A 19741-nucleotide genomic window follows, 5' to 3' on the forward strand; every position below is an offset into this window, starting at 1 on the left:
TGCCAGGAGGCCAGCATGGGTCTTACATCCACATCTCCTGGCCATGTCTGCTTTTAAAGAAGAGCTCTTGGAAAGGGAGTCCCAAGCAGAACTAGACACTGCCCTGCAGCCCAGCAAGGGTCAAGTTACATCAGAAATGTTAGATGCAAAGACATGAGTAGCCACCTCCAGCAAGGCTGCTCTGGTAGGTCTCCAGTGCTGGACCTTTGCTAAGAGACTGCTCCAAATCCTCCCAGAAGCCAGCAAGGCTGACCCTCTCCTTCTGCAAGATCAGCCCTTTAGCTGCATTACCCACAGCCCTGCTTTTGCACAGCTATGGCCACTCCACCTCCCCAAAACTGGCTGGGTGCTGGGGCCATGATCCCAGCACCTGGAGCACACAAGCCTTTACCACCAGTGGTTAGGAGACATCTGAGGACAGCTACAGCAGGAACATGCTCTAGTGCCTCATCTACACCGTGCCACTGGTTATCCCCCCTCTTCAGGAAGCCACCCCCAGCTACATGCCATTTTTTCCTGGAGACAAGCCATGTCCCACTCATTCACACCAATATGGCCACCAAGCCTTCTTCCTATGCCACCAGCAGAAGGGAGCCCCGCACCATCCTGCTGAAGACAGGGACAAGCTCTGCCACAGCATCCCAAAGGCAGTCCCCACTCCAGGCAGCCACCCTGAGATCCCAGCAGCTCAGGCACACAGACTACAGCTCTTCCTGCAAGAGAGCATCCCAGTGGGGTGCCTCTCAGGCACCCAGGGCCACCAGCAAAGCCGCAGGGGGTACACAGAGCCCCAGCCCTGGCCACCATGATGCAGCTAGGGCCACTTGACGCAAGGCCGCTGGAATGCAGTGAGGCTGCCGGCTGCCCCAGGAGCCAGGACTTATAAGGCACAGCAGCAAAAGGTGGGGAAGTGAGCTTGCAAAACAGGGCTGCAGGGAAGGAAATGCTCAGGAGCTCAGCCGCAGGGCTTAAAAATGGGACAGTACCCTCGTCTCACTGCCCCATATGGGACATGGGACTGCAGGGTTCCTGCCACTGCACTGGGTGGACCCAGCCCTAGGCAGTTTTGCTCCTCAGCACAAACTCCCAGGAAACACAAGGGAGGGGAAAATGGGGAGAGACAGCTGGTCTGTGCTAGGCAGAGCTCAGCAGGAAAGCAGGGCAGCCTGAGTACCATGGAGCATGCCTCCCAAGGGGAAGGGGCTTGCTAACAGGCTCCTTCACTGCTTGGTGCCTCAGTTTCCCCCCCCACCAGCAGGGCTCAACAGCAGAGAGGCTGCAAGAGCTGGCTGCCTGCTTGCAATTCCAGCACTGGCAGAACTCTGACATTCTCAGGCAGCTCATGGGGCCAGCAGGCAGGGTAGCACTGAGCCCCAGTGCAGGATCAAACCAGGAGCTGCTCCAGCCAGGAAGCCCTGAGCAGCCACAGCCGCAGGGCATCCCCCACACACCGGAAAGTGTTCACCCATCTCCAGAGGGGAAGAGGGCCTTGAACCTTCCCGAGCACTTGAAGCAAGGAGGGCTTCAGGCATTTCCCTCTGAAGTCAGCCTTTTGCACAAAAGGTACCCAAGGACCAACATCCTGCTCGCCCAGAGGGGAGGCAGGCTGACCACAAGCAAGCCCAAGTGCACAAGCATTTTGTACCCAAGGCTTGGGGCATTTCACATGTGACACTACTTATAGCTGGATCAGCCCCTCCCCAGCACTGCTCTTCCCCCATGTCAGGCAGGGGGAAGTCAACGGGGCTCAGCCACCCCTGCGGTCAGGGCAGGAAGGCGTTTGAGTGAGGGGGAAGCAGGGAGAGGCACCAGCCCCTGCCTGGGGGAGCAGGAAGCACATGGGAGCTGATAAGGCCAGGCACAACAGGGCAGCACCCAAGAATAGTCCATGACCCCGGCAGAGGAAGTGACACTGGTGCAGCTCTGCAATGGAGACTCCTCCCTGCTCCCCACTATCAAGTCCCATCCCCTGTGTCTCTGCGGGATCTCATGGAAAGGATGGCACCCAGGGGTGCTTGGGCCACAGCAGGGGTTCAAAGCTGTTGAAACATTTGGGGAGGCCAGCTCCACAGCTCCCAAGAGATTACTGTCCCAACTGGGCAGTTCCCCAGCTCAGGGAGATGCTGGTTGAGCATCCTCAGGATACTGTCGCAGCCTTCCACCTTGCTGAGAGGTCTGCTAAGCTAGAGGAGACACGTACAAGTATCACGGCCAATATTCTGAAGGACACTCACATCCATGCTTGCACTCCCCAGCCCACTGCACTAAGCCCCTGGCTCCAGAGACCCAGCGGCACATCTGCCACCCTCTGATGTTCAGGGACCTACAGGCACCTTTCACCATCAGCTGGAGCCATGGACCTTACCCACAGGGACAGCTCTCACACCAGGTAAACCTGATGCAGACCAGCTCCTCCTACCCACACCCAAGCATTTGTTCTCCCAGCAGAAGACACAAAGGTGAGGCGAGTTCCTGCCAGCCTCTGCCCTGAGCAGAAGACACTGGTCTGGATGCAGGACCCTCACAAGGTACATTCTCACCTGAGGTCCTTAAGCAACTACAGCTGTCTCTGCTTCACCCCACCACAAGGTGATTCCTGGCCACTTTTCAGTTGTATGCCCCCTCTGCCCACAGAGCCAGGGCACATCCAGAGAGGCACGTGAACCTCTCCTCAAATCAACCTGATTTGGGACAACACACTAATGGCCATGCCACAGCCCCATGGAGCATGCCTGGTATCTCCACAGCCCAACAGCAAGCAAGTCTTCCACAAAACCCAAGTGATGGTGAGCTGAAAGTTTGCAGCAGCTCTCCACTGTTTACAGTAGTTACTGAGTGTCACCCTAATCGCAGGGAGACCTTTGCGGACACCAGTAGGATGACAAGCACCCACAGGACTAAGCCACCATTGCATCAGTCCACCTCTTGGCAAGACAGGGCCACTAGGCAGTGGGGAGGGGCTGTGCTACCCAAAAATGGACCAGAAATGCCAACCCTAACCAGCATCATGCCCTGATCTCCCTTTGCACCACAGGGCACTCTCCCCATAAGACCCCAGACAGGCACCCAGCCTGTACAAAATAGAGGGCAAGGCAGAGGTGAGACCACCAGCCCAGAAGGAGAGCCTGGGCAGCAGGGCAGAGTGCATAGCAAGAATGGATATGACACACAGCCCAAGCTTTAAGGCCCCCACTAGAAACAGGTTATGTCCCAGCCAGCTCCCCACTGACATCCTACTGCAGGCAGGGAAACCCTGGGAGGTGAAGTTTCCTTCCCTCCTCCAGTACCTCCCATGGGAGCTGGGTGCTCTCTCCAAGTCCATAGCTTGCTCTGCACTTCAAGCCACTGCTGTAGGTGACCCAGGGGAGTCACACTTTCAGACAGACACTGGCCTCCTGCCCTTGAAAGCAGATGGGAGGGACACACATCCCTAGGCCAACAGCTTCTGACACACAGCCATGTACAAAGATCCAGCCCCACACTAATGCAGGAGCCCATCACCACATCCTTCACAGCACAGGAGGGAACGTACCATCCCAAACTAGGAGGTGCAACATTTCCATAGCCTCTTCTGGGCTATGCAGCAGGGCTGGAGATCCTCCACACGGGTAAGACTGCCCCACTGGGTCCTTGGGTTTCCAGCAACCACAGCCTGTGGCCAGGTAAGCTTGGGCTCAGTGATCAAGGAGAGCAATGTGCAAGGCCAGCACATGCAGTCCCATGCAACTGTCCTCTAGAGAAACCCACCCCAGCAGCCACTGGGCTGGCTGGAGTCAGGATCTCATATCTATGCTCTGCCATCCTACCCTATCACAGGATAACAACTGGCCAGCTGGGCTTAAGACTTTTCCTTCCCATAGGGCACACAGCAGAGGTCAACATCTTGTCCCTGTCCACAGGACTAGGTGCAGGAGATGATGTTCACTAGACAGATAGACAGAGCAAGCCTCAGCACCATCCCTGCTCCTATGTCCAAGCAAGAGCCAGTGGGTGAGCCCTGGGGCCAAAGAAAGCCTCACCACCCCAGACATACCAAGAAGAGCCTAGACCTTGTGTAAGCCTCTAGCTCCACACTCACCTGCCATCCAGCCATCATCCAAAGCATTCACAACACCCCTCTCTGTTGGGCCTGAACTGAGGAAGACAGCAGGCCCTAGGACAGGCAGCCTCTCAACCACGCCATGACCCTGTGGTGCAGTGGTCAAAGTGTCCTTGCTGAGCCTGCAGCATCCACTTCTGCCATGCCCAGGGCAGGGTCACCTGGTACGCATCTCCTCATGGTGCTGGTATCACTGCCTGCCCCAGGGTCCCTCCTCACCAGACATGCTGGGCTGGCTCAGGATCACAGCTACACTGACACACCTCAGTATGGCCCAGGTTCAGCAGCTCCAGTGCTGGGGCTGCATCCCACTGCCCTGCTCTCTCACCAGGTCCAACTTCACAGCGCTGGGCACACAGAAGGAATTCAGTTTCAGACATCCCACGTGGCACACAGGTCTTTTAAAGCACAAATGAATTCTTTCCACTTCCAGCCTCTGCCACGTGAGCCATCCTCGTGTAATGGTGGCTGCTGCTGCAGAAGGCTCCTGCTCCACACATGGCCTGTGTTGTACAGGCATAGCTGGGAGCACACTTTTGAGACTGCTCACCTCCAGATCTGAGAAGGCTTCTGGGTCCCAGCTAGTGCCTGGTACTCCTGGAGAGAAGGTGCTGAGCACTGTAGGTGAGGTGCTGACCACTGTGCTTCCACACATGCCCTGGTGAGGCTTCAAGCCAAAACCTTTACTTCAGGCACTCAGAGGTCCAGGACAGGCAGAAGCATTGCTCCGTGAATGAAGTAGCAAAGTCTTCATGACTCAGCATAGCCAAGACCAACAAGCCCAAAAAAGCTTTTGGCTCCAAAGCCTTCTGTGCCAGCTCCAGCAAGGGTCATACTTGACTTCTCACAGTGCCAGTTCCTCTGTCAGAGGCATGAGGAAGGACAGCAAAGCCTGAACCACTTTTAGCTACCTTCCAGACATCTCCAAGGGCATCCTTCCTACTTTAGTGAGAGGAAAGCACAGTCCTCTGCTAGCAAGGGAGCCTTCGGGTTTGACCCTTCATGACGTCTGCAGGCACCACCAGAAACCCCTTCATTTTGAGCCCAAGTAGGGAAAACTCTGCTCAGCAACTCCTCAGATTAGCCAAGGATGAAGACTCATTTCTGAAGCTGGGTCTCATTTACTAGACCAGCTACACAGCCAGGTAGCAGGAGGAAAAACAGTTACCCCATCATGGGGACTAGTTGGGATATTGATGCTCAAAGCAACTTAGACTCATGTCTAAAACTTAGACTTGAAAGAACAAGAAAGGAGAAGAAAGCTCCTTTACAGGGTATTTACAGAGGCACCAGGACATGAGCAGATAACAGGGACATTCCAACATCACTTCCCCAGTAAGAGCAATTCATTGATAGACCAAGAGGAGGTCTGGGAACACACCAGTTCCCAGAACCTCTGTGTGCATGGTGACTTCAGGGTTATTTGCTCAGCCAACAATCTGTCACTAACAGAAAGCTGCATCTAACATTGAGAGGACTTCTATGATGCATGAAAACAGCTCTGAAGCACCATCCAGGTTCAGACAGACCAAGTACAAGATTAGCAAGTGGTGACCATAACTACTACACCCTCAAGTTTTTTTGTAGCAAAGAGCAGCAGCAGAGTCATTTGACTTCAGAAATTACATTAACCTTATTTGTTTCAAGTCAGAGAGCTAGAATCCATGCGTGCAAGAGGTATCTAGGTCCACTCAAGCAGAGATTACAGAAATCAAGAGATGCCTGGCACCACTCCATGAAGTGCTACAGACATCCAGCACGTAACACAGGCCACTCACTCACCAGTGGCATTCTCGGGTGGTTCTGGCAATCCCAGTGTGCAACAGCTAAGAAAGGCCAGGGGTGAAGTACTTGCTACCGAGGAGGCTGTCTGGGAGCTGAAAGACTTCTGCCTGCCCTAACAGGGCATTTTCTGACTCTAATGGGTAATACTGCAGCCTTGCCATGGACCAACAGGGAAGATGATCCTCTCCTAGCAGAGCTTAGCAAGGTAGCTTCCCCTGGTCCTCATCCGGGCTCTGCCCACCCAGCACAACCTCACGTTTGATGCTTTCCATGTTCACCAGTCCATGATGTCCGAGTTCTACCACAACAGTAGCAGCCACCACCCATGGAGCTGCAAGCAGGCCCTTGAGATCAGCCACTCCATCATTCAGAGAGAAGGGGCCAAGAGGACACATGGGATAACCACAGACTTCAGCCTCCTGCTTTGGGCACCTATACAGACAGCTCCAGATTCCTCTCGCTCCCCACAGACCTACAACTTTCCAGTGACCTCCTGGGAGAGCAAGGATGAACTTCCAGAGTAGAAACAACACTTCTGCATCAGACACTCAAGACAGCAGGGTGAACACACAGGATCCTTATTGCAATATGGCCACAAACAAAACATGCAGTGTCCATGGTAAGCAAGCAAGCTCCTCCGGCTGCCGGAAAAAGCTCTGCCTGCAACGGGGGTGTGTAGCACCTAGGCATCTGCCTGTTCCGCACTACCCCTCAGGAGTGCTGGGACATATGCTGTCACACAGATTGGCGGCTGCCTGGAAAACTAAACAGAAGATAGCAGCAAGTGGGGAGGGATTGAGTTTGGGGAGGTGTCTGGTGAGGAACAGCAGGGACTGACATTAGGTCCTGTTTGTTTAACATTCCCGTTAACGACCTCGAGAGGAGCAAGAGGCATTCCTGTCCTCTGCATGTCACCGGGCAGGAAGGGGCTGCGAGATCCAGGGGCTTGCAGATAAGATAAAGGGAAAGGCTGAATTTGGGAGCTTCGTCCCGCCTTATCTGGGGCACACGGCACCCTTCTGCAAGCGCTCAGGGAGATGGCGAAGGAGGCTCGCAGGGGGGGAAATGGAGGAGCGTCTGCAGCGCCAGGATCTGGCGGCGTTATCCACGCAGTGTGGGAAAATATTCCAGCACACCCTCCTGTGTATGTTGGGACAGAAAGATTCCACTTTGCACTAAATGTATTTATCACTCTGTATCAAGGGGAGCTCTGGGCAAGAATTTGGGTAGGATGTAGGATTAAGTCCCCCAGACCATGCTGGGACCCTGAACACAAGGTCACTCCTTGTGCCACCATTAGCTTCTTCTGCAGCAAGGAATGGCTCCTGGTCAGCTAGGAGGACGTACAGGAAAAACAAGTGCTCAGAGGGCTCCCGCAGGCTCAGAGCGGCCACCATGGAGCCTAACCAGCAGCTCATCACCCACAGCACCATTTGTGATGGATCCTGGTGAAGAGAGGGCTTTCCAACAGCAACCCCACCAGGTATGGGGACACCCCCCCACCAGTCCCAGCCCACCACCTCCCAAGCATACTCAGCCACCTCCAGGGTGGTCAGTCCTTTACTGCACCCCTGGGTGCAGGGTGACAAATGCACCCAGAGAGGCTACAGACCATCTAGCAGGGTGGACTGGACTGTCCCCCTCTCCACACATACCCAGAGGCAGCACAACAGAGAACAGGGGCCATTTCTGTTCAACCCCTGCCCCGTTCGCCAGGGATGCAATCTTTAACTTGGTTTCCCAGCCACCAAGCCTCACTCTGGGGAGGACCAGCCTCCCCAAAGGGCTAGGATTTCCAGGCTCCTGAAATGCAATAGCTTCCAGCACCCACTTCTCCAAACTACCACCCAGCAGCAGGGAACAGGCTGGCTCTACCCCAGCACCAAGAGCTCACCCGGCCACCACTCACAAGGCACCAGCCCAGGCGGAGAAACACTGCTGGGATGCACCAAGCGGCATCAACCTCGGGGAGCTTTGCAGGCCAGTGAATAACTGGATCAAGGAGCCGCATTGAGTCTCCTGCGCATGCATGCACAGCCTGCAAAACCCCCTAGTACCAAGCCTCCCCGCACCAGGGAAGCGGCACAGGGCCCCAGGTGGTCTGTCTCTCTACCCACCCACACCAGTGCCACCCAGTGAGGCTGGGACATGTCACCAGCAGCATCACATCCACATCTCATCACATCACCTAAGCCCTGCTCTGCGCAGAGGAGAGAAATGCTATGGCCACCGTCTGTCAATCCATTCCACCCCATTACCCGGGTCCCCCCACACCAGGGTTGAAGACCAGCGGGTACAATCGCCCCAAGACAGCTGGTGCACGGGGACTGTCCAGCCCCGGTGGGTGGCGGAGCAAGCCAGGCGCCATGTTGCGGCGGCGCGAGCGCACGGCGCGCTGGAGGAGAGCGAGGGGAGGGGGCAGAACACCTCCCTGGTCCCGAGGGCCAGGCACGGAGGACTGCAGCAAAATGCTATCAAGTCCGAGCATTTTCCAGCACCCTCTCCAAGATGGAGGGCAGCTGGTGAACCACTACGCCAACGCCTGCTCGAGGGGTGTGACAAGAGAAGCACCACGCTAGCAGCAATACTACCACCCAGCCAGTGGTTCCAACAGCCAGAGGGCAAACGTGCAGGGGTGCAAGCTTGGCTGTGGCATGTGGCTCCGGACATGCAACCCTTGCAAGCCCTCCTAGCACAGAGTCCAGCAGCATCCAGGCTCTAGCTTGCAATAGCCATCCAGGGCAAGGGGACTGCTGGCAGGGCGGCTCACAGCCCTCCAGCCCAAACCAGGCTGCCAAGCACATGGGGAGCAGGGCAAGGTCTCCACCACCGTGGTCCAAGTGTGTCCCTAGCAGCCGACATGGGCAGAGCAGTGCCTGGATACAGGAGCCTGGTGCTCTCCAGCCACAGGGGCTTGGGGACAGGACACCATGCCCACAGGCACTGGCTAGGCTGGGGGTTGCAGGGACCTACCAGTCCCCTGCCCCGCGGGTCTACAGGGACACTAGGCTGACAAGGGCTCCCAGTCGGCAGCTGGAGCTCGCCCGGCCCAGCCCCCAGCCCCGATCCAGCCCCTGCCCCCTCCCCGGGACGGCCCGCGAGGCTCCAGCCCCGGCTCCCCGACGCCTCCGTACTACGACTCCCACCGCCCGGCCTCGGCTCCCCAGCCCAGGGCGGCCCCGACACCTTGTCCCCCGACGACCCGGGGGTTCAGCCCCGACGCCGTGCCCTCGGTTCCCCGATCACGGTGCTGCGCTCTGTCCCCGGTTCCCCGACACCCCGGTGCCGCATCCCCAACCGCCCCATCCCCGGTTCCCCGACACCGCCGTGCTCCATCGCCGGTCCCCCCATCCCCGACGCCCCATCCCCGGTTCCCCGAAGCCCCGGTCCTCCAGTCCCGCCGCGCCCCGTCCCCGGTTCCCACCTCCTCCTCGATGTTGCCGCTGCCGTTGGTGTGCTCGGTGTCCTTGTTGAGGTTGCTCATGGTGGGGTGCCGGGGTAGGGGGGGACGGGGGAGTGTTGCCGGCTGCTCCGGAGCTCCGCGGGGCCGGGCCGGGCCGGGAGCGGGGTGCCGGTGTGATGCCGGTGCGGTGCTGGTGCGCGGGGGCGGTGCGGGGCGGCTCTGCCCTCCCGGCTCACATGCGGCGTCCCGGGACCGCTCCGCTGTTAAGGGCCGGGCCGGGCCGGGCCGGGGGTAGTGGGGCCGAGCGGAGCCCAACGAGCCGCAGCTGCGGGGCACACGCGCCCCAGCCCCCGCCGCCGCTCCCGGTGCCGCCGCCGCCGCGCACCGAGCAGCGGGGCCGGGACCCGCCCGCCCCCGCCCCGCCCGCCCGGGGCCGCCCCCGGGCCGCCCGCCGCCAATCCCGGCCCGGCCCGCCCCCCCCCCCGGGGGGGCGCGGGGCTTTTTTTTTGTTGTTGTTGGGCTCGAGTTATTTTAATTTTTTTTCTCTCCTTTCCACGAAAAACTTTCTCAACTTCGATGAACTTTCGGGCTTCGACTTTCTTAAAGGGTCCGCCGGCCTCTCCGCCCGCAGCGGGACCGGGCTGCTCCCTCCCGGGCATCCCCGGGGCGGGGAGGCCGTGGTTGAACCCCACGGGGGTCCGAGCGCCCCAGAACTGCAGCCCCACAGCCCTGGCCCGGCGACTTTGTAACCCCCTGAGCCCCAGGAACAGCAGCCTCAGGAGGTCAGAACATGGGTCCTGTAACCCCAGGACAGCAGTGCCTATGAGCCTAGGACAGCAGCCCCATATCCCCCAGAAGAGTGGCCCCACATGCCCCAGGACAGCAGCCTCCAGTTCCCTGGGGACAGCAGCCCAATTCCTCCTGCCAGAGCAGCCCCACATCCCCGTGGGCAGCCAGTGGGTGCCAGGAGCACAGCCCTGCTCTCAGGCCTGGGAGGAGGAGCAGGGCTGAAGCACGTCCACCTTCTTGCCCTTCTCCCTGCCCGCAACGGTGCCTAACCAGCCTCATCCTAACAAAGCAGGCAGGCAGGCTAGCACAGGTTGGAGCCAGGCTCCCCAGTGCAGCCACGTGCCAGCCCGCACAGAGATCCCCATCGTGCCCAGGGAGCAGCCTGACCCATTCCCATCTCCGCTATGGCAGTTGGAGAGGATGAAGAGGGTTCTGCCTTCTTGCAGGCCTTCGTGCGAAAGGGCAGCCTGCAGTTGGGGATGTGTAATTGGACCCGAAAATGGGGTATGTGGCTCGTTTCTGCATGCAACATCCAACAGCTTGGTTCCTGTGCGAGGCAAACATGTAAAACCCCAAGGGGTCGGGGTCAACCCGCCAAGCAGGAGATGTTCAGGGGATCTGAGCCACGTTAGTTTCACCAGTGTTGATTGTACCCAGTCCTTGCTGCTTCCTCAGTGCCAAGGCTTGGTGAAAGTGAGGGGAAACATCAGCCCTACCCTGCCCCAGTGGTCCCACAGCCCCCCTGAGCTGCCAAAGCAATGCATGCTCCCAGTTCCTGGCTCGCCACGGTTAGCCCTGGCTGGAGATGCTCCAGTGCACCCATGGCCCCAGCTGCATTGAATGTCACTTAAAAATCAAACTGAGTCCACAACTGGCTCTGAGCAACCATTTGCTTCCAGCAGTAGCTCAGGGATAACGTTTTCCTCATGTGCATGTTGTGAAGAGGTGTGAGCCTGGCTGGGGGCAGTCACAGCTGATTTCTTCACTGACACCTGGGTTTACTGCCCTGCTCAAGCCCCAGCCTCTGACTTGCTTTGCCACCTGGTTATGCAGCAGCTCCCCATGAAAATTTAACCCTAAACTCAGCCATCCCCATGCACAAGCATCATCCAGCACAACCCAAGGAGCTCTGGGTCCAGCACCGGAGAGGACATGCAGGCAGCACTATCACTGAGATGGTTCCCATAGTCAAGCAAGCACCTGTGGGGCCATGCAGTTTCATGGCAGGAGGTGTGCTGGAGGGGAGGAAACGTCCTCCTGGGAGCTTTGCATTTCCTTGCTTTCTAGGTTAGGGCTTTTAGCAGCAGCAGCGGCTGTTTGCATGCGGCACTGTGGATTTGTGTGTTGAGTTCTCATACAGACAGCTGCAAAGCGACTATTTCTTTTTGTAAGGCTGCATAACAAGATGCTAAGCCAGAGAGCCCAATCCCTGCCAGGTCCTGCAAAAGGGGAGGAAAAAAATACACTTTTTAATAAAAAAAAAAAAATTACTTATTTACAATGTTGTCCTACAGGGTGGTTTTTTGGGAGACTTTTCACACAAAGAATACACCCAGCCCTGACGAACCACAGTGAGAGCCCCCAATCCACCCAGGAAGCTCGGCACAGCTGGATCCTCAGCAGAGCAAGGGCTTTCTCAGGTCTTCAGTGATGCTGCGCTTCACCGTAACTTCATCCCCAGTATAAGGCTGTGCAGGAATAACTCCTAGGAATAGCATTACCTGCCATGCCGAAAAGACTCGAAGCAAGCCCACCCTGATGAAGACCAGGAATATTTGCTTTCTCTGCTAATTAAGCAAAAACCAGTGTGACCTCACAGAGCTTTCTTGGTGTTTAGGGTTTTCTTTTTTTTACTTTCTACAGACTTTGAGTCAGGAGACACAGAGCCTGCGGCAAGCGGAGGAAGACACAAAAGGGTGGAAGTCAACAGCAGCAGCAGGTTTTCGTCAGACCCCCGAGGAAGCCATGCTGCTCTCACACATGGAGGGAACACGCCACCTCTTCCACAGCAGGAAAAACACCCACCGCAAGTGGGAGAGCTGCTGTGTCCATCACGCTGGGCCAACAACGGCAGGTCCACCACGTCACTGCCAGACTGATGGCCTGTAACCTGTGGTTCATTCTGTAGGCAAGTTCATCGTGTTGCTGTTGAGCATGAGAGAAGCATGCTGCTTGCATGCCCACACCTCAGAGCTGTATGTAGTGGCAGCATCCCTATGTCCCAGCATCCTGTGGTTTGTAAGTCCCTTTGATGTCCCCATAAACATCAGACCCAGGCAGCCTTTCCCGTCCCAAAGCACTGCAGTGAAGCAGCATGTGCTTCAGCACATGGAGCCCTTGATGGTCCAACCAACTGCACAGGGAGGTGTGTTGTCCAACCAACTCCTGTTCCCAGGAGCTTACAAGGGTGGACTAGAGGTAGGACAAATGAAGCAGTCACTGCTACCAGCTTGTGCGTGTGAGCCAGTCCACTAGAAAATTGTGATGTCTCCGCAGTGGTTTTGGCTGAGGATTTTTTCTTTGTGTCATTCTTCACTTCCATGCGGAGATGCTCAGCTTTAACTGTGTGATCTGAGACAACATCAGCTGAACCAGTGCAGGACCAGGGTGACACTGGTTTGGACCATGCTTATCCAAGTTTTACAGCAATGTATTTTTACACCAACACTTTTCACCCTGAGGCATCTACCACCCAACAGCATCTACCTCTGCAGTCTAGCCCAGGTCTGCATCAGAGGCCCTGTCCTTGCCATACCACATCCACAGAGATGCATTGATTAGAAGAGCAGAGGCAATGCTGTGACTATCCACCCTGCACCCACCCAACCTCTCCCACACCGCTTCCTGTTTGGGGCAGATGAGCTGGCAGTGAAGCCAAATCCACACTGATGAAAAGCACCTAAGTGAGACCAAAAAGTTACTCTTATGCCCAAGACTGCATGGTCTCCTGCGGTCATTTGAATATGCACATCACTTGCAGCGTTGTAACCTTCTTAGCTTGCATGCAGCACACATGGGGTAACTCAGCAGCAACGCCCACCTAAAACCAACTGTGCTGCCGCAAGCGCATGGCAGGGCTCAGAAAGTGGCTTGCTGGGAAGGCCTCCAAAAGCCATGAGCTCCAGCCAGGTCACTGCCAGTGGAAAACAGCACCTCATCTCCAGAGCAACTTCCAGCTCCTCTCCGCGCTTCTTCAGACATGGGCATAAGAAGCGTGTCCCCAGCTACCCTGCCATAATGTCCCATGCAAGCAGCTCCAACTGCACTGTCCTGCCTGTAGATGATGGCAACTGCAGTACCTCACCAAGGAAAGGCAGTAAAAGCTGTGAGGTGCTCACAGCCATCAGGCAGCTCCTGGGGAGGGGGTTACTTAACTACTTGAGATAGAAACAGGTTGTAATCAGCTGAGAAATCAAGGTGGGACTTGGAATGACAACCACCTGTAGACAATCTAGTGTTTTTACACACTGTTTCTCAGCTTAACATTTTCCAAGGGCTCTTTCTTGCCCTGGAACAAGCAGGTCACCGGTGCAGGAGACAGGATAGCCAGGAGCATGGTCCACCTGCTTGGACACTGGTTATAGGTGATAATAGAGGGATGTCTCTCTCTGGCTGGGCTACTGCATCCTGTATCTGCTGCCCATTCATTTTGTGGTCCCAGGACTCATTCACCCATCTGTAGAGAGGCAATGAATTTCATTTTGTGGATCATGGGGGCTGTCATAGGGGGTACTGCTAATCCTCAAGCCCATCGCAGGCTGTGCCGCGCTTTGGATGAGGTGTTGTGTTGTTTTGCTGTTTCTCACTGCTTATCTGGGACAACAGCTGAGCCTTGGCACTTGTCCCAGGGCAGAGAGGACGCTCCCATGCCACTTCCAACAGGTTGGAGGTATGGTGAAGGGAGGATTTCCTCTTCTCACCACTGGTGCCAACTTCTGCTCCTCCTGTCCTTGCCTGGGAGGCTCCATGTCTCCCTGGACCACGCCAGCTAGCACTGCTCTGCTGCTCTCCTTCATCCTGTCCCAGAGATGCCCCTGTACACCCCTCCATCCATCCCAGCTGCTCTTGCCTCACACCCTGGTTAATTATTCTGGACTGGGATCTGCAACACCAGCTGGAAAGATGCCACTAACCATGGGATGTGGAGAAACCCTGATTTCCAAGTGAGCAGCACAGACCAGCCAACCCCACTGTGCCATGGGGCTGGCTGACACTGCTGCGGTGAGTGATGGGCACGTGTAAGCTGGGTGCTGGCGTCACCGAAGACTCTTTACAGGACCTCAAATGAGTTCTCTGAGACCTTTCTGGTGATAGGCAGGAGGAGGCTTTAGGGCTGAGATGCTGCTTTTAGTATAGATCAGCACCCATACATCTGGAGACTTGTTACAGCATCACACAGCATTGGCGGGAAGCGACCTCTGGAGTCTCCCATCCAACAGCCCACAGGACTGTCACCAGCACTGGATCAGGTCAGTCCTGCCTTGAAAACCCTCAAGGACAGAGCAACCTCACCTCTCCAGGTGTCCATCCAGGCTGCACCACCATGCAGGGAAGAAGTCTTCCCTAACACCCAGCCCGACCCTCCCAAGCCACCATCTGCAGCTGTTGTCCCATGTTATATCGTCTGCCGCTACCAAGGAAACTGTAGCTCCACCATCTTTGTAACTACCCCTCTAGGAGTTCTAAGCTGATAATAGACACCCTTTCGACCTCCTTTTGGCCAGACTAATCCAGCCCAGCTCCTTGGTCACTCCTCACTGGTCCCTTCTGCGCTTCCCCCACTGTCCAGTCCCCATCTCTGCCCGACGCAGAGCCTACCCAGCCATTTCTCCTGGCCCCACAACCTCCTTTGGCCCATCTGTCCTCAAACAGCAGGGATGGCACTTGGCCAAGGCCAGGCTGAAGAGCAGCTCCCAACCTCCTCCATGTGTTGGGCCGAACACCACATGGCTACACCAGTCCTAAGCACCACAAAGGTTCAGGTGGTGGAGGGCTGCTCCTGCCCAGTCAAACCATTCAGATTCCTGCTGGTCCCAGTTCTTTTGCTTTATTTAACTGCGATAGCTGCAGGACACGTCACTCCTGGGAGAAGCAGATGGGCAGCCCTGGAGCATGGGCACGCCAACTGCAGTTAGAGGCAAGGTCATTGTAAGACGTGTGAGGACTCTGGAGCAACAGGGAGATGCTCGAAGGCAGGACAGCAGCGGGTCACCCCATGTAATGGCCAGAGCAACCTCTCAGGGCATCCGCTCCATGCCCCAAATCAATCAGCAAGACGCTGCCGGCCCCTCTCCCTCCAAAACCCATGATATCCCCAGGACTGATTTAGTTGCACTGCTAGCAGGCAGAGGATGAAAGTCATGGTAGGAAAATTGGCACCAGTGACCACTGATATTTGGGTACTGAATGATGGGATGCAAATAGCCCCATCCTGGGGGCTGCATGGGATTTCGGGTGGGCCGGTGGCTGCTGGGCAGAGATGAAGAGTGAGGGAACAGCAGGGCTCATCCAACATTACATACCTGGAGTAGCTGCTTTGAGGATGGCAGTGAGCGCTTTCAAACTTTAATTCCTTTCCATACGTCACCACTCGTCTTCCCCAGCTCTGCCTTCCCCCAGGAGGACAAGCTGAAGCTAACTGAGAAAGACAAGGGCTTGGAGGTGTGCACAAATATTTGCTCAGACACATAGGATCGCTGCAAAGCTGCTTTTATGGGCATTTCAGAGCAGCTCCTGGCAGCACCGCTGGAGATGAGTTCTGAGGATGCTCGCCGCGCCCTGTGACGTGAATCCACCGAGTGGGCTTCAGACCAAAAAGGGGCGAGGAGAGCTTGTGTTTACAAAATTTGAATAAAAAAATGCCGCCAAATAGAAAAGTCTGTTTGGAGCCAGGAGCGGGAACAATAAACCCAAACACTTTCCTCTGATGGGTTGCAGATGCAGCATGCCAGCAATCTCCCGGTAGAAAAAGTGCTGCTGCATGAAGGGCTTTTGCCGTTTATTCACCTAGGAAATGAAGACAGTGCTTTAGTCTGCCCCAAAACTCTTCAGTTCTTTGCTTTGTAGATGATAAAAAGATAAAAAGGGCAGCGCTCTTTCTTGCTTGTGCAGTGCTTAAACAACATACTGTTATCTCTTTAGTTTCATAATTAATGTGTCGTTTGCATTGTCCAGGCGTATTAATTATGGGGGAACAAACCAGTCAGAATCTTTTATACGGGAATTTGTAAAAGGCCCCAGAGACAGCCCAACCCCATGCATGGGGTAGTTGCAAGCACTTGTCCTGCACTGAACTGCTGCCCAAGGAGCATCGATAGCTGGCCCTTAATGGAGGCAGAAACCCAGCTTTGCCGAGTGTGGGGTGAGGGCTCTCTCAGCGCTGGGTCCATGAAACGTGCCCAGACCTTGCAGACACGTTTGAGCACCAGGGCTCTCCCTCCGTGTCCATCCCCTGTAGCTCCTTCCACCGCCATTCAGTGAGGAGAGCAGCTGAAGCCACCATGGTGCTCTTGGGGGCCAAAATTCTCCCCATATTGCAGCTGGACCTCACTGATGATATGACAAATATGATGCCTTGTCCACAGAGGAGCTGGTAGCCGCCCTGGTTGCTGAGGTCCCACACGGGCCATAACGGAGGGACTTCTGCAGTTAGATCTGTCCCTCCTCATTTGAGCCATCACAGGAGCTGCCCCGCTGGCTGAGGGACAGGCTCTCAGCTCTGCAGGGGGAAAGGCTCCCCCCAGTCCCACTATCACTCCCTCCGTCAGCAAGTGCAGCTCTGTTTCGGCATCTGGCACTCGGCACCAACAAAGTGGCACCGACAGTCTCCAGATCCATCCCAGCAGCAGGGAAAAAGGCACAGTGCACTGTGGCAAGCCCTTGCTGGGCCAGATCCTGCCCCTTCCCACCCTCTGCAGTTGTTTGACTGCAGTTTTGACAAGGTGCTCAGTGAGAACATTGGCTTTGGCACCCACATGGGTGGCTGGAGCAGCAGGGATGGGATTGTGGCTTGACCCAGGGCATTGAGAGAGGATCAGTGTTACCGGTGTCCTGAGCCCTCGTGTGTTGTACTACCCCAGGACCTGTCCCAGGCATCTCTGGGCATCAGCAAACCCAGGTTGCCTGAGTCAGGATCCTCCTCTGCCTTCAGCCAGGCGCTACCAAGTGGAGAGGCCATGACCCATCTCACTCAGCCGACCCACCTCTGACCATGAACATGGCCTCTCCAGACCAGATCTCTTCATCCTCTGTTAAATTATCTTTATACCTAATTAACAGACATTATGGAGGGCAGAAATGCTCCCAAACTTTGCCATTAAGCATCTAGACAGTCAAGAAGAGCCGCCTTTTTAACAGAGGAGGTGGGCAGCTTTGAGCCCTGCCGCATGATATGTTCCCTGGTCATCACAGAAAGCATTACCCGAACTCTCCCAAGAGGAAAGGCGTCCCATTTTCATGAAGGTTATTAACGTCCAGCTCTTCTACACACTGGAGACCTTGTCAAATAAAACAAAAGGACTTGTTGTGGAGGAATCCTTGGCAACACAACCAACATACACATGACCTTCTGACTTGGAAAACAGATGGCCAAAAACCCAAGCGAGCAATCCCACCGCACGCGGCATGGCTCAGCTCCCCTGCTGCCGTGGCTGCAGGCAACAGGCCGTGATGTACCGCGGTTCCCAAAGCCTGACGGAGCAAGCCAGTGAGTGAAAGGGGACATGTGGGGTGAGCATCACTTGAGCCTGGACGTGGCACTTTCTTTGTGGCAGCCACAAGCCTGGAAAAGCCCTTTGTCAGCTCATTTATCGCTTTCCTTCCCCAGGACCCTCCCTGCTCCCATGGGCTCCCCTCAGCCAGCCCTCTGCACCTAAACCCCAGGGATAGATGTCTGTGGGCTGCTTCAAGGGTAGGGAAGAAGTCTCCTTGCAGCCTTCTTCCTCAGCCCCGCTGTTCTCCAGGCGAATGTAAAGCCAGACTGTGCTGAGCACCACAGAGGGCAGCCCAGGACACCTCTGTCCTCAGACCCTGTGTGCTACTGCCCAGCATGGGGGAGATCCCAGCTCACCAAGCATGGGATGGAGGAGACCTCCTGCTGACACCAGCCTCCCATCTCCTCTGGTCAGGGAAGACCCATGCCCTCCTCCTGCAGATGACGCTTCCTGGCCAAGGGTGCAATCTGCTCTGTAAAAGCTGCTGCCCCATCGCCCCCGGCACTTCGAAGGCTGCTTCTCGGTCATGTGGATAACGAGAGGGATTAGCAAGTCAGGGGAGGATGAGAGCTAAATGAAGCGTCGCCTTGCAAGAGGCTGCTACATCGATCCTGCTTGTCTTTGGGTGGAGAAGGGAGAGCAGGGGGCAGCACTAGTGGGCAGGCCAGGCACAGCAGCATGTCTCCGCAGTCACTCCGGCCCTCCTGGGGCTGGGGGTACAAAAGCCAATGTGCCATAGCAGCACCCTTCCTGGTGCTGTCCCCACACAGGGGATGCTCACCACAGCTCAGCTGGGCAAAGCCAAGGAGCCTGCATGACCTGCGGGGTTTTCGAGGGCTCCTTGGCTTGGCCAGAGCCCAGGGTTCCCAACGGGCACAGTGAATGGCCCGTCCCTATCCCCAGGGCACCCCAAGTCTCACCCTTCAGAGTTTCAAGCCTTGGTAGAAAACCAAAGCAATCTGTCTTCTCAATTCTCAGTCCCAGAAATGCTAGACTTGTTTAAACTGGACTGTTTAGATGAATTCGTGTATGTTGGTATGTTGGACACCCAGCATGAAAGACTTCAGCTCACAATTAAAGTTTGGCAAAGCCCTAAAACCACAGATAAAGAAGAGTTGTATCATGGAAGCACTGGTCCCTGGGACAAGCTATAATTACTTCTGTTCTGCTTCAACCACAGCACATAAACACCAAGGACTGATGGCAGCAAGGGCCGATTTTCCAGAGCTGGCCACTGCAAATCGCTTCGGCTGATGGGATGGGAGGGGACGTGCTGCAGTGCAAAGTGCTCATGTCCCCACAACCAACACCTTGGGCTCACGCCTGCAGTCTAGGCATTTCCCCCCAAATCCCAAATTCCTGAGAAACACACATTGCATCACTGACCATCGCCAGTGCGAAATTCCCAGGAAAAATTCATTTTCGGGAAGGGAATACAGCCTGGAAAATTCCAGCCTCGGTGGGGAATGACAAGCAAGGGACTGTGATGGAAACTGTTTTGCAACCTTAATTATTTTACCCCAAACGTCAGCAGCCCAGGCAGCGCCTCTCACCCTGTAATCTCATTAGTCTCCTTGGGAACGCCTGCCCCACGAGAGCCCCTCTTGCCCTCTTATCACTCCCCGCATACGCCCGCTCCTCCCCAGGCACTGAAAAGAGCTCCCCGTGAAGCTTGGGGGTCTGGCAAGCCCCCTACGTGCACGCCCTGCCAGGCAGGTCCCGGGAATGCCTGATTTATAGTCTTATGCCTCGTTCTGTTTACGCCAGGCGAGTTATTTAAAACGAGGAGAGCGAGAGGAGCCCGGGTTTTGTTTAAAAGTCCAGCGAGGAGATTTGCCTTAAATAGTCAAGAGCTGAGATTGGAGGGGAGGCCGCCCAGCAGCCCGGACCTCCAGTGTGGGAGCGGAGCTGGCATCCACGGGGGGAGCTGGCTGGCTGGAGGAGCGGTGGCAG

The 19741-nt window shown here is 56.0% G+C and overlaps 1 protein-coding gene across 2 annotated transcripts in view; it reads right to left on the reverse strand.

The window, feature by feature from the left end:
• Window positions 1-9693, reverse strand: part of RBPMS2 (RNA binding protein, mRNA processing factor 2) — a 30497-nt gene extending 20804 nt beyond the window's left edge. For both annotated transcript variants that reach the window (XR_015701461.1, XM_087744498.1), the window contains exon 1: window positions 9309-9693. Coding sequence is in view for 1 of the 2 variants with exons in the window: in XM_087744498.1 (XP_087600624.1) it covers window positions 9309-9368 (60 nt within the window). In the remaining variant the exon portion in view is untranslated. The remainder of the gene's footprint in view (window positions 1-9308) is intronic.
• Window positions 9694-19741: the final 10048 nt, after the last annotated feature.

The sequence above is a fragment of the Nipponia nippon genome, unplaced genomic scaffold, assembly GCF_047370975.1.
Source record: "Nipponia nippon isolate SJK-2023a ecotype South Korea unplaced genomic scaffold, ASM4737097v1 scaffold_9, whole genome shotgun sequence".
Classification (NCBI taxonomy): Eukaryota; Metazoa; Chordata; class Aves; order Pelecaniformes; family Threskiornithidae; genus Nipponia; species Nipponia nippon.